This window comes from Amphiprion ocellaris, chromosome 2, assembly GCF_022539595.1.
Source record: "Amphiprion ocellaris isolate individual 3 ecotype Okinawa chromosome 2, ASM2253959v1, whole genome shotgun sequence".
NCBI lineage: Eukaryota > Metazoa > Chordata > Actinopteri > Pomacentridae > Amphiprion > Amphiprion ocellaris.
Window position 1 is genome coordinate 1,950,732 of NC_072767.1, and position 15,636 is coordinate 1,966,367.

Genomic DNA, 15,636 nt, shown 5'->3' on the forward strand with positions numbered 1-15,636 from the left:
GTATCCATCCCTGGTTTTCATTTCAAGAAACCAACAATGATTGCGGTTTATTCTACCAGAGAGACAAACTTTTTATCCATTAACAGTCATTTTTAGGAACTTTTATGATAATTGTCCACCATTGCTGATCACAAATGGACTCACACAGCCACTACAGGCCAAATAAAGGCATCAATCTGAGCTTTTCTACCAGTTCTGACACCTTAACTTAAGAATATTCATCAACAAACAGTGTTATCTTTTCCCAAATTAAATATCTGTACACTTTAACATTGAAATCACTGTTTTACAAAAGATTTCTGAAAGAAAAATCACTCCATACTGCAGTTCAGTGTAGTTCTTTTGATTCTCTTCTTGTGTTGTTCTGTTTCTAAACCAAAGCTCACATGCCAAGAATTCCACACACTCTCCCAGACTAAAATTTAATATATACTTGTGGGGGGAAAAAAACTGACATCGCCACTGAAGCAGCAAAATATGTCAGAGCATGTCACAGCCTGAGGGAAAACCAGTGATACAGCACATGAAACTGGATTGAGCCTCCTCTAAATCTGCCTCCTCTGTTTTGATCTTCTGTATTTTGCATGTAATGTTGCATATAGCGGAGTGTTGTTGTACTTTCTTTCTTTTGTTAGGAAACCTCATACAATGGCACTGTTGCACCTAATTACATCCGTGACAAAAACAGCCAATTTGAATTTAGATAGATAGGTGCATACTTGGGTAGAGGCACACAGACAAAGATGGCAAGTGAGTAAAATGAGACAAGAAATGGAAAAATAGAGTGAAACGAATAGTGAGAGAACGTCTGACAGCTAGAAAAAGAAGGAAGGGAATAACTAGAGAGGGAGCGGCGAGGGGAGAAGGAAAAAGACGGACTGACAAGCTCTGAAAGATAGAGATTGGAGTGAGAGGGAGGGACTGAATGAGGCGGCGAGTAAATGGAGAGAGGAGAGCGATCGAGTGAAAATGAGCAAGAGAATACAGGGAGAGAGAGAGAGAGAGAGAGAGAGAGAGAGAGTCATGTCTCACTCTCATCAGTCAGAGCGCTGCTCATCCAGCAGCAGAGGATGCCTTTGTCACCATGACGGATCCTCACTGGCTGCTCGCCGCTCGCCGCCAACACCATCACAAAACATTACTGATGTACACACAGAAGAAACACACACAGAGGCAGGAAGGACACGTGTGCAGAGGTGGTCGCATTTAGCACACAGACACACACATACAGGTGTGTCTGTTGTGTGTCAAATGTACAAAGGGGTGCACACATTCAGACATGCTTGGCATAGACATGCTGTGTTGTTGACCTCCTTTACAGCCCATATTAACACGTGATGTGGATACAGTATCAGGATGGGGATGATTGTTTCCATAATAATCAGTCTGCTGATTATTTTTTAAAAATTAATCAGTTGTCATATCTGTCTCTGATGCAACATCAGTGCAGTCAAACCCGCATTATGAATATTTTGCACATTTATAAGAGTCTGTAGAATGTTAAACCATGTACAAGAGGCTGTGCTATATAGTAAAATCTGTACAATATCTACTTTTCTGCATATCTGCATGTGTTCAATATTAACAATTTGTTCAACTTTATTTTTTTATTTGTTTTGCTGCTATATTGCAGATTTCCCAGTTGTGAGATTACTGAAGGATAATGTTCAATCATTTGCTCTAGAAAACGTGGTAAAACAATAGCAATCTCAACCTAACTTAGCCTAACTTAGCCTGATCTAACTTAACCTAACTAAAACTAATCTAACTTAACCCTGGTGTCGTCCTGCGGGTCAAATTTGACCCGTTTTAAAGTTTGAAAATGTGGGGAAAAAAATATTTTCACAGTGAAACTTCTGATGTCCACATTTTCAACATTTTTGGGAAATCTTTGAACATTTTTGGTGGAAAAAAAGAAATGTTTAAAATGTTTCTTAAGAACATTCACATACATATCAACCAAAATCCATCGACATTCGCTGGATTTTGGGAGATTTTTTTGTGAATGTTCTAATATTAGAAGTTTTACTGATATATATATGGAATCACTTTAGATATTTTATTGAATTATTTTTGGAAGATTTTAACTAATTTTTTGAAATTATTTACAAGAATTTTCTCACCAAATTTGGGAGATTTTTAAAAAAAATTAAATAAAACTTTTAACGGAAACTTTTAAGGAATTATTGGAATTTTCTTCCTGATGGTTTTGCAAATTTTCAGAAATTTGGGGAATTTTTTTGCTGAATTTTTGGATTTTTTTCACACAAGGAAACCATATTTTTTGGTGCCCGTAAATGAGGACAACAGGAGGGTAAACTTAACCTAACTTCACCTACGTAACTTAACCTGATCTAACTTAACCTAACTTTACTTAACCTAACTTGGCCTCATTTTAACTTTATTTAACTATAATATAAAAATATAAAAATGCGTTGTCATATCTCTTTGGTGCAGCATCAGTGCATTCAAACTCATGCATGATGAGTATTTTGTACATTTAGAAGATTCAGCATAATGCTAACACGTGTAGAGGAATCTTTCGAATATAGAGAAACTCTGCATTATCGGCTTTTTTCACATTTAGAGGAATCTGTGAAATATCAACAGCACTTTATACTTTAAAATACGTTATTTTTCACTGATGTTCCCCACGTTTCTGCACTCTTTGTGTTGCTGCTGTAATATTGCAAATTTCCCGGTTGTGAAATTAAATTAATGAAGAATAATCTTATCTCATCTTAGTCATTTGCACTATAAAATGTAGTAAAACAATCTCAAAAAAGCAACATGCTTTAATTTAACCTTAACTTAACTATCTTTTTTTAAATTAATCAGTTGTCATTTCTCTCTCTGGTGCAACCTCGGTGCATTCGTACGTGTGCATTATGAATATTTTGTACATTTAGGAGACTGTGTAACGTCAGTTCTTTCTATATGTAGAAGAATCTGTGTAATATCAATATTTTCTACTTTTGGAATATCGCTTTTTTTTACACATTTGGAGGAATCTGTACAAAAATATCTAGTTTTCTGCATTTCTTTATAATGTCAGAAACTTTACTTTGTACTTTATTGTCACTAATGTTTCTTATGTTATCGCACTATCCACTTTGTTACGCTGCAAATTTCCCTGTGGTGGGATTAATGAAGGATTATCTCATCTTATTTTATCCTAATCATTTGGTCTATAAAATACGGGAAAACAATGCAAATCACGATTTCCTAATGCTAACTTATTTAAATAGTTTGAATAAGTCAGCATGTTTTATTTATCCCAACCCTTCATAACCCAAAGATATTCATTTCTCTATGTAGAAGATGACAGAAAACTGTAAAATTTCATGCTTGAGATGCAGAACAAGCGAAGTTGTGTCTTTTTTTCTTAAAAATGTCTTAAAAAATGAGCTCTTGAAATGCTTGGCAGTTAATTTTTGAACTTATGAATTTATCAGTTTGGTTATTTAAGCTTTTACCTGGATAGAGACACATGCGTATGTGTCCTGCATCAAGTGAAGCAATGCTGTGTTGTGGTCTAATTATTTTCTTCTGCCAAGAAAAAGGCTTGTGCGTGTGCTGAATTTGGCACATAGCAGGAAAAGGGAAAGTTAAATGACTTGTCAGGTTGTCTGGTGTTATTTTTTGTCTTCTGTTAAGAATGTGACGACATTATATAGACTGATTTTACACCTGAACTCAGCTGTGGTCACAATATGAGCCTTCAGATGTGGTGATAACCTTCCAGTACGCTGCGTTTTATGTGCATTTACTACGCGTTGTCACTAATAACTTCCAGATACAGATTTCATGCTAATATTAGGTGTGAAAGAAGTTTTTCTGTGCACAGACACATGGAGCTGAGCGGTCTCATTATTCTGATACCATGCATAGGTGTCTGCAGACCCACAAACACAACAAGAACAACATACAGGAAACGCACCAAGTCCTGCTCATTTGGCTGCCGTACATAGACACGAATGGCCCCCAGACACACACAAACACACACATGCTGAGACAGTGATCGCACATAACTCACACTGAGACGTAAATACCTCATTACCTATACACAGACTCACTCACACACACACACACCTCTCTCCATCTTTCACTCTTTTTATTTCTTTCATTAAAACCACAGTGACAAACAGCAACATATGCGGCTGTGCTGAGCAACAGATGTTCAATGGGAGGTATTGTGTAAGACTGAATGTTAATGTGCGCTGTGAATAAAAATGCTAACGAAGCTCCTGTCATTTGTGTTTGTTCTCCACAGTACTACGAAATGTCCTACGGTCTCAACATTGAGATGCACAAACAGGTAAGAAGCAGTACGTTTGGGTTTGTTGGCGTTGTCAGATTGTTGGTGGTTTGCGTGGAGGCTGTGCGTTTGTGTGTCGATGCTGCATCTATTAAACAGGAGAAAGCATTATTTTACACACACGGCCATTACATGCAGGTGACTCATTTCGTGTGGGAGGGTTTTGTATTATATTTTCTTGTTCCCGTCCTCTTCTAGGTTTTCTATTTCCATTAAGTGATGTGCATGAATGTAAATAAATCAAGGGAGACAAATTATGAACAGAATGTGAGACTGGACAATGCAATGCTGTCTAAAGCGACACCACCTCCACAATAGCTTCAAAATGTACTTTAAAGTTGAGTTAACACACAAGTAATTATTCCTCTCAACAGAACTTTTTCACTTTAAAGCCTTTTTCTGACTCATTTCTATTAATCTGACCGGAACTGAACATATCCGCTTTTTTTTATCTGAATGCGCACATTTCCGTAAAACACCAATCTTGCTGGGATGGACTGAGTACCAAGTCTGCAGTGCACCCAGTCACATTAGTGGATAGACACAAGCAAGTAGCAGCACTTTGAGTTGTATGAAGTGATTATTGGAAACACATTTCAGCGCCATTATTAGTCCAAACACACTTTCCTCTGATTTAAATACCTGCACCAGAATCCACATGACTGTCTCCAAGACAGAGAGCTGCATGAATTTGTGCACAACTTCATTAATTATTACTGGAAAGGATAAATTATCACCAGCATGGAGACATGGATCAGTCCAGATCAGAGTCAACAAATCACACTGTGTGCAGCTATTCATGCACTGGACAGATAGGCTGTAACAGGTTTGCAGTTTAGTTTGTTGCTTAAAGCTGTTTAGGAATCTTTCCTCTGAATTTATTTAATATGTGCAACATCAGACAGCAGCAAAATCCACTTTAGTGTCTCCAAAGCAAGAGAACTGAATGCATTTGTGCAACTTATTTCAACTTGCTTCAATAATTAATTACTTGAAATTATAATTTTTCACCAACATGGAGACAGGAGGATCAGTCCGATCAGTCAGAGTCAAATGTCAGGTCACACAATGTAGTTTCTCTGTCAGACAGATGATCTGTTATATAGAGTCACAATTTAGTTTGTTGCTTGTAGCTGTTTAGGAGTCTTTCCTCTGAGTTTATTAAATGCCTGCAGCATCAGACAGCAGCAGGATCCATATGAGTGTTCTCAAGGCGGAGAGCTGCACACAACTTCATTAATTACTTGAAATTCTAAATGATCCCAGACATGGTGACGGGATTAGTCTGGATCAGAACACCATGGCAGGTCACACTGTGTGGTTTTCTTCATGTCAGACAGGTGAGCTGTCACACACAGTTACAGTTTGTTGTTTCCAGCTGTTTAGGAGTCTATTCTCTAAGTTTATTAAATACCTGCAGCATCAGACAGCAGCAGGATCCATATGAGTGTCTGCAAAGCAAGATAGTTGTGTGCATTTATGCACACAGCAATAATATGAATTAATTATCCCTGACATGGAAGCAGGAACAATCAGGATCTAATAGCAAGTCACAGTGTTCTTCTACTCTTGATTATCATGCATGGACCAAATTTGGTGTTTAGGAAATTGTAAATAAGCCAGACTGTTACTTATTCTGACACTTTGATAGACTGCTATTAGCTAAGATTTTGCATTGTTATTCGTTATGCATAAGTTTATGTTGCTGTTTGATCTTGCAGGAATGGCAGTTATCCTGTTTGTCATTGACTCTCTGCAGCCCAGTAGTGGCTAAGTTTGAATGAAGCTGTGAGGAGCATAAAAATAAAAGACTGACCAGAATGCCGTCACTTTAACGCCTTGTGGAAGCCAGCAATGTTACAAATCCCATGTCTGAAAAGGTTTTAAGTATGGCTGTATGTAGTGCAAGTCTGTGGAGCTTCATATGCAAGTACTGTAGCATGAAAGAAGAAGCTACAGAAACTGTATTTTGCATTGTTATTACATCCCTGTTGACTGAATGTATATTTGTGTGGATTGATGATATGTTTTCTTTGATTATTCTGAAACAAAACAAGCAGTTGAGAGAAGAAACAGTGACCGATGTAAGAGTGACTGTATAAGCAGTAACCGCAGCAGTGGTTAATACATGTTTTCCAGTCCTGGTGGTGATGGACCGAGGTTAACAGACAGTGGATACGGACATGTACTGGCTGTTATCTTCAGCATGTGGTAGTGAGGATCGATGAATGAAGTCATCCACTAGCATGTCCTCCTACTACAATGTAAAGACAGAATCCCGGTCGGAGAGCGTTAAAGGAAGGTCCGTGTAAATCGTGTAAAGCTTCCACTCGTCCTAGCTGGGATCCGGTGTTCTTGAATGAGGACGTGTGTCCGGCTCTGAGGAGCAGCCGCTGCTTGTCAATCCCCACACTTGCTGCTAATTTGCTGCCTGGGTCACAGTACAGGACAGAAGGATGGTAAAATTGCAGGCAGGCAGACAGACGGGCAGACAGGAGGATAAAATGCTGCTGCAGACAGACAGACAGACAGACAGAAAGGCAGAAGGCAGTTCTACGGTGCTGACAGACCTCCATGCAGATAGGTGGATTCATTGTCCAGCTGGATAACATTTCCTCTGCGTCTCCCCCCTCTCTGTATGTCTCTGTCATGCTGACCTGCTCTCTTGTTGTGGACTCTGTCAAGACAACAGGGCGATTATTTGTTCATTGTACATTGAGCTCCTGCATTCACTTTCAGAAAGCAGCTCATTGTTTGAAGCATTCTTCAAAATAAAAGCCTCTGAACTCTGCACTTTAACTTCATAATCATGGTGTCATTTAGCCATTAAGCTAATTACAGCACAGAAACATCAAACAGCGACTTCTGTCCAAATACTGCGAGCTGCAGTTAACGTACTGATTTCAGACTCCACTACTGGCTGAACTTGCAGTTTTTTAAATTACGCTTGAGTAAAGATGACTGTAAGGGAAATCGAGGTAAATTTTTATTTGATCTCTTTTTATTTTAATATTAAGTTCCAGATGAAGTGTGAAGCTTGAATAATTACTGTAAGCTTACAAATTTTCCCTCTTTTGTTAAATTACAGATAATGCATTATTTTACATGTTGATTGTAAAAAAAGAAACAAAAAGAAGAAGAAAAATGGCCAAAACTGTAAATAATGTCCACATGAAAAATCTGTATTTTTACAGAAGGTGAAGTGTTATTTTATTTTTTATTTGTAACATTTGACATTAAAATACAATACTTTTCACTGTATTTTAAAAAAATATATCATTATTTCACAAATGTTTGCTGCCATTTTAAAGAAAAAGTTATTTCTAACAAAGAAATATTCAGAAAAAAATCACAATTATTTTAGATTTCATTAGTCTTATTAAATCATATAAAAAGTATTAATTTAGATGTTAATTATAAAAACAAATAAATAAAAAAAGTAATGTCCACATCAAAATCTGCATTTTATAAACAGTAAATTATTCTTTTAAAACGTAAAATTACATTGCTGTAATCAAATCAAGAAAAATGTTATATTTATTTTTGCAAATATTTCCCCATATTTTAAAAAAATATATTGTGGATTGAGAAATGGTGAATAATTTTTTTAATAGTTATTTTACAGATTATTCCTCTTTTTATTTTTTGTTTGTTTTTAAATTACATTACAGCCAAAGCTGTGATTAATATTCACATCAAAAATCTGTATTTTATTGCATGTATTTTCATAAATGGTAATTATTTCTTTTTGCAGTGTGTGACTATAGAATGCTAATATAATAAATCAGCTAAAATATATTTAGTTTACAGATATTTATCATTTTTCCTGAGCTTTTTTGATTGTGTTTTTTTTTTTTAACAGCTTTTGAAAGTTACAGTATTCCACTATTTTTTTGGCACCACTGATGCCAGTTTTTAAAAGTTTTGTTTGTGTGTTGTTTTTTTTTATGATGTGTGACACGACACATGCATTTTTTTTCTGTGTTGTCATAATTTTTGCAATTTTTGGCAGTTAAAATCAAAGAAGCCTTATATGCTTTTTTTTCCAAAATCTAAATTTGGACTCATGAACCCATGAAAGGCATTAAGCCCCTAAAGGAACTTTATGTTGGAATTGTTGCTTCGACAGAAAAAAAAGAAACGTGTGCAATAAAACTCACTGATGGATGGGAAAGATTGATTCCTAAACCCCTCAGCAGACACAACTATTGACAGAACAGTAATCAGAAAGAAGGGGAAAGAAACAGACAGATAAAATGAAAGAGAGAGAATAGAGCTGGAAAAGCTTAGTTCTACAAGCTACCAGTTAGTTCACACTGAAAGAAGTTGAACTATGGTGCACATGTACTCTGGATTATTACACTTTTATCACTGTATTTCACATTAGTATGATATAGTAGTGGTGTCTAACTGCTGTTTGTAATGTTGTGTAACAATAAAGTGACATTTTACTCATCCTCAACAGGGAAATTTAGCATTTAAATAATCTAAATGCAAGTGTTTTGCTTTCCTCGTCGTTGAGTTCTATCCATTTTAAATGTAGTTATGCTACACCACCGAGCGAAAATGCAGTGAAAGTTGTACTTTAATCACAAGAAGGGAAACTATTACTCAGCAGGAAGGGAACAGAGATAAAGAGCGGCAGAGAGAGAGATGGTTGGCAGCGAAGCCAGCAGAACTGGACTGTCAGCTCTTGTCGCCAAAAAGACGAAATGGACTGTGGTGCTGGCTGCACCTCTGAGGGATGGAGGGAGGGAGGATGAGGAAGGATGGGTGGGGAGGACGGCAGAGGAAGGCCAACGGAGGAGTGAGAGTGGAAAAATAGTAGGAGTGGAAGGAGAGAGAGCAGAAGAAAGCCTTGTTTGTTCTTTTCGTATTCAGTTGAGAATCCAAAGTCTAAAAATGAGAAATTATTCATAATTTTGTTATTCATTTACAACTTTAACAAACATAAAAACATATTTATAAAACAATAACAGTTTTGTTTTCACCCTTTCAATTTTATGCTCAAGTCAAAAAAAAGAAATTAATAAACAGACATTTGATTTTGACGTTTAATCTGTGTGACTCTGAAGCTACTATATATTCTAATGCTAATGCTAAGTCGGCAGCGCTATCTAATATAATGTAACAAATATGACCTTGAGCGTTGATTTAAGAGTGGTTTTGTATTCCAGCAAGTGTTTTGGAAAGTGCAATGTTAAAAGGATTTATTTTTGTGAACTTTTACAAAAAAAAAAAAGAAACATAATGTTGCCATGGATACAGCAAATTGTTAACATTTTGGAAAATATAGTTAACCAAATGATTTATTAGCAGTTTCTTTGTGCTGTGTACCATTTGATATACAGACAACTGATGAACCTTGATTCTTCTGCAGGTTCTTTATCCTTCCCAGTGCATGAACACTTTGAGTTCCACTGTGCTCAGTCGGCATTTGTGCCTCATTTGTTAGCCGATGTTTTAGGATTTTGGTTGTAACCGAAAACTCCTAATTACAAGATCTTGATGCTGACTTTCATTCCTGATCCTGATTATGTGATTTCTCATAGTTTTCTCATCAATAAAGTATTAGGACAGGAATCATAATGTATCAGAACTTGCATGAGAATCCTCCAGTTTTCAGAGTTTTCTGCAGTAACAAACTAATCCGCTGCCAGTTATTAGCACATCCAATAGTGCACAGCAAAATAGTTAATTCATTAAACTCCAAATTAGTAACTTGTGGTCATGCAAAACACAAAATTCAAATATCAATATCAAATTCAGTTGGTAATCTGGTTTATCGTGTTTATTTTTTGACTTTAATAAAAGTACAAAAAACAAGCTGTTAATAGTTGTTTGTTGGGTGTTAACTTCACAAATGAAGAACAAAATGATACATTTTCTGTTTTTGGATTGTCGGGAAATATGAAAAGAGCAAATGATACACAGGTTATGACAGTGAGGCAAATGACAGTTAGAAAAAGAGAGAAAGGAATGAAAGACTTTACAAGATGAATGTGTCAGGAATCAGTGAACGAGGCTGAAAAAAGAGCCAGCAGGGGGAATATAAGAGAGATAAGGTAAAAAGTATATGTTCCAGCAATGGTTAGAAAAAACGTGGAGAAATAAAACCAAGAAGGGTGGTTAAAAAAAAGGATGAGAAAATCTATAGGAGAATCGGCGAGAGAGAAATGTGAGGCAGATAGTAAAAGAGAACCTACAGTATCACAGACACCAAAGGAAACAGAGAAGCCTCAATTGACAGAAATAGAATAAAAAGGCGAAGGTGGGGAGAGTGTTAGAGGAGAAAAAAATTGCAGGAACTACTATAAAAAAATGTTATCAAAAAAGAGAGAGGAAAAATAGGTGAGATGGCACGAGAAAAGGAAAGTGGATAAGGACGATGCACAGAAGGAGAGGTTGCAGAAAAGAGGGTGTTACAAAGGCAGAAGATAGTTTGAAAAAGTAAGATCATTTAAAAAAAAACGAAGAATGAAGATATGGGTGCAAGAAAAAGAAAGAACAGGGGGAAGGAAACTGACTAAAATGTGGGAGATGGCAGGGGGAGCTAATGTTGGAAGAAGTGCGAGAGAGCGGGGATGAGACGAAAAATAGGAGATAGAGATTAATTGAACGGATGAAAGTGGAGAGGGTAAACAGGAAGGATGGAGCCTTAGAAGAGACAGATAAAGACCTCATAGAACAGATGAGGGGGAAAAAGAGATGGAGATGAAAATGAGAGCCAAGAAAAGAGAAGCAACGAAGGGAACGAAGGGGGGAGAGCTTGGATAAAAAAGGAGGGGAGAGAGAGAAACATCAAGGGAGGGAGGGGAGCTTTGAGCTGCAGCGAGAAATAATGAATCATGAATAGATTTAACAGTATCTGCTCTTATTTCCTCTCCACCTCCTCCTCCTCCTCCTCTTTCTCCCACCTCCAGCTTCCTCCTAACATCCTGTCGAGATCACTGCTATTGCCTCTCTCCCCTCTCTGTCTCTTTCTGCAGCTCACGCTCTGTCATTATCAGTGGCAGGGCCATCTCATGTCCCGCCATTAATTGAGCTGTAACAGTCATCTCTTGCCTTCCTTCCCTCCCTCCGAGCCACGTCGCTTTTCTTTTTTTTTCCATCTCCCCCGTCTCACTCTCCTTCTCTCTTTCACTCTTTATGTTCCACCCTTCCTCTCTTCGTCTTCTTCTCCTTTCTCTGCCTCTTCTTCTGGTGATTGTGTCTGAACAATATGAAGAAAGATAACATCCCCCCCTTCCTTCTTTAAGCTGTGTGGATACACTGACATGCATGCACACCCCATCACATTATCTCACTCAGTTCACTTTCATTATCATATCATATCATATATATACTAGCTATATCCCCTGGAGAGGCGAGGGGGGCTATAAGGACTTTACACTGCTCTCTGTGGTTGTTCTATATTCATTGATATTGCACTTCTGGGGCCTGGGTAGTTACTGCCTGTATCCCCAGCTATGTGCAGATGCACAGCATGTATGTTCAGTGACTGCGTGATTCGGCCATGTGCTGCAGACTCGCATTAGCTGCTGCAGGGTGGCTTGCAGATATGACGATGTGTTGTGTGTCTCGTTGTAAAGGTGTGTGGTGAATGGATTGAAGCTGGTTCTCTATTGACAGTAATTCTAGTGGCAGGATGATTGGATGCCGGCAGGAGGTTAGAAGGAATAGAAGTTTTGTCAAGCTTGTGTCCAGTAAGAGGCAGCGGCAGCCCTAAAGCTTGTAGCCTAAAGGAAAATGTGAAAATGTGGATGGTAGTAAGGATTTCCCCCATTACACTTTTTGCCCTGGATCCAGCCAAAGCAGAGGCAAGGTTTTTGTTTTGTTTCCCCTCCTGATCCTGAGTCATTTGATATTTAACAACTGCCAATACTAGATACCATTTTCAAAAGCTAATAAACACTTCGAGTGTTGTAGATTAGCGATATTACCTGGTTGTGCCACCAGGTAGAGCCTCTTACTCTTAACTACAGTAGAATCCAGAGGAGATGGGCAGTTCTGTTTTGTCACACAGAGAGCATTGTGGGGGTTTAACTAGTAAAGGAGCACCGCGATAAAGACTTACAAGGTTTATGACCTCAGGCCAGTGAAGGAGTGTTAAATAAAGATGGGATAAATTAGGACAGTGTTTCTACATATCACCAAAACATCTGATAGCCATGCTGGCAGGATTTTTCATGTTTCTGCATACCAACAAATGTAAACAAAGACTTGGGCATAGGTTCACGCTAATACCGATCAGTTAAAAATTTCCATAAAGTTCGAAGCCTCTCTAGATCCAAATAATTTTGTATTTCGTCTGAAGATATGAGTCCCGGGCATATTCAGTTTTCATAGATATTACACACTCCAATTACATTAAAGTTAGTGAAATCACTCTAATGTTTACGCTTGACAACTGAATAGTTCTTCAAAAAATGCATTTCTGCATTCATTGGTCATGAACCATATTGTAAAGCTCCTAGTGTAGTAGTAATGTCAAAAGAATAGGGTGTACCGTGGCTCCACAAGCTTCAAAAAACAGTGATTAGCTGTAGTACCTGGTTGGACTACAAAGTGGTGCCTCCACCTAGAAGATGTTCACTCAGACCTCCCGTCAGTTCTGTGTTGGCAAACAGAAAGCATTATAGGGGTTTAGCTAGCAAGAGGCACCATGACAAAGACTTCTGTGACACTTAATGGCATCTGGCCAGAGCTCATATGTTTAAGACAAACTAGGGTTGACAAGGATATTTAACAGAGTCACCTTTCGAGGTCCAAATCATATGTCATTTGGCTAAAACATCAGTATCAGTGCAGGACAGTTGTCCTCAGTGTTCAGTTTGCATCATTATTTAATCGTTTACTGATTTACAATGCTGCTGATTAAGAAAATTACTCCAGATTTGCAATCCTAGTGTCCTGCTACAAACTGTACTATTTATGTCAATACCATCAGGTGAAAAATGCCTTGATTGGACCTTATCTCAATCTTTGAGGTGGATTTGGGACATCCCTAGATGGCAGAAAAACAATGAACAGCAGTTAAACATTTGTAAATAAAATCAGCGTTATAAAAACTTTTGGTCTGTAATCTACCTGACTGTGATGTGAAGTAAAGTAATATCCAGGAAAAACAATAAACAACCACAATATAGTCAGAGTGAACTCAAATAGATTTGAGTATAATTAGACCTGATCCAAAATGTGCTGGAATTGAATGGACCCAAACAGAGAAGCACTAATGCTGGCAGCAACATGATATGTCACTAATTAGCGAGCATCTTTATTCAATAAGAATAGCAATGCACATCATTGTTCCCTCACTTCATTGTTCTCTGTCTCTGTCTGTCATCAAAAAAAAAGATGTTTATATCTTGGGATGCTTGCAATGAATCGCATGAATAGCAAAGTCCACTGAGATCAGTTCAGGTATTGGATGATCGACACACAGATTCAAGACCCGCACTACTCAGGAAGACCCTAATTTTAACAGTTTTGTAGACATTGATAAGAGATGTTCTTGATTAAAGATGTGACAATCAAGGTTGCAGTTCAAGCATTTTCACTATGGACAGCTCACCCTGTAATCAGTGTTATTGGTACATTAAGTTTTGTAGCATCACATTATTCCCAGCAAAGCTCCACCCAGCTTCAACCTGAGCACAAGTCTAATCAGCCAGTGATTGAAACCACCTTTGTGGGTGTGCAGGACCTTTAATCCTTGAGGAAACATAATTATAATGTATAGTTCCCTCAGTTAGGTATGTAGCTGCAGCAGAAGGCATATCAAAGTATGATGCTTTGTGCTCTGGTATGCTGCTACAGCAGACATCATTTTCCATTACTCAACAGCAATAAACTGGTGCACATATATAACTTTCTAATGACAGCTGAACACAGCTGGCCAGTGCTGCTTGGAACAGAGGACTGCCTTGTTTTTCTGCATCTTTTACAGTCACACAAAATCCAGGACAGTAAAATTGTTTGTGCATGCTTTTGCATACTTGTTAGTTCATTTTCTTTATTATCCTTTTAGAAATTCTCTAAACTGTTAGACCAATTCAGCCACAACACAAATGATATTACGATTACAGTCAGGCATTTAACAATAAATCACTCCGCAGCAACAGCACCAACACCAAGTACACGAGTACAGCAAAATGCAAAACACACCTCTTATCACACAGATTTATTTAACAGAGCTGTACTGGAATTTATGCAGAATCTCTGGGCACAATAAGCCCACAGTGACCCTGGATCCTGATTCCAGTCTCACATAACAACCACCTCCGCAGCACTGTGGCAGCGCTGGAGAATGGTCTGACTGCACCTCATTATCATGCTGTTACAGTTGGAAAAATGTTCTAGCGTGTTTGTATTCCTTTAAGCTCATTACAGTTGTCTTGGGCGGTGCTAAACCCAAAATGAAACCCCTTCTAAATAGTGACAGGGGAATTGTTTTGGTGCATGCAGGGAGGTGAGCACTGTCATTAAAACGGGTAGTTCCCAGTGTAAAAACAAACATTGCTTCCTTATTGGATGACCCAATTTTTTTTGCAAAACTTAGAATTTTCAGCACGTAGGCTGCATAGTTTGTTTTTGTTTCATAGTGAAGGGGATTATAAAAACTGTAACAAGCAGATAGTAAAAGGACCTACATCTGGTGCATCGAACTGCATCCAACCTCATGGCAACAACTTGTATTAACTTCAGAGAGTGTGATACATCACTAAGGACTGAGCACTCTTTCCTCACCACTTCAGACTCACAAGGTCTCATACTGTGTTGTTGCTGACCCACAATGTTATTGAGCTTCTGCAGACCGTGAAAAGCACTGAGCAGAGTCACAGTACGATACTCTACACAGATGTATAATAAGAACAAACCAGGGCATGTTCGTCCACTCCAGGCTGTCAAAGATTCTGCATGAAAAATAATCTCTGTAATACTTTTCTGTGGGTAACGCCTCTTCTGGAAATATAACATAATCTGTGGGTCAAAAATCTACACACAGCTGAGCTAATATTTGGTAAATGTCCCTTGGCCATTTTCACCTTAACTAGGAACTTTTAGTAGCCGTCCACAAGCTTCTAGTTGTATCTTTGGCCACTCCTCTTGAAAAAGTTGGTACAGTTTAACCCAGTTTACTGGCTTTCTGACACAGACGTGTTTCTTCATCACAATCTACAGGTTCTTGATGAGGCTTAAGTCAGGACTTTGGGAAAACCAGTCCAAAACTTTAATTCTAGCCTAATTAAGCCATTTCTTTACCACTTTTGATGTGTTCTTGGAGTGATTGTCATGTTGGAACACCCAACTGTGTC

At 38.0% G+C, this 15,636-nt stretch overlaps 1 protein-coding gene across 1 annotated transcript in view; it reads left to right on the top strand.

Moving 5' to 3' along the window:
- tle2b (TLE family member 2, transcriptional corepressor b) overlaps positions 1–15,636 on the top strand; it is a 105,526-nt gene that overhangs the window by 42,699 nt on the left and 47,191 nt on the right. The window contains exon 4 of the mRNA XM_055019225.1: positions 4,274–4,318. Coding sequence (XP_054875200.1) covers positions 4,274–4,318 — 45 coding nt within the window. The remainder of the gene's footprint in view (positions 1–4,273; positions 4,319–15,636) is intronic.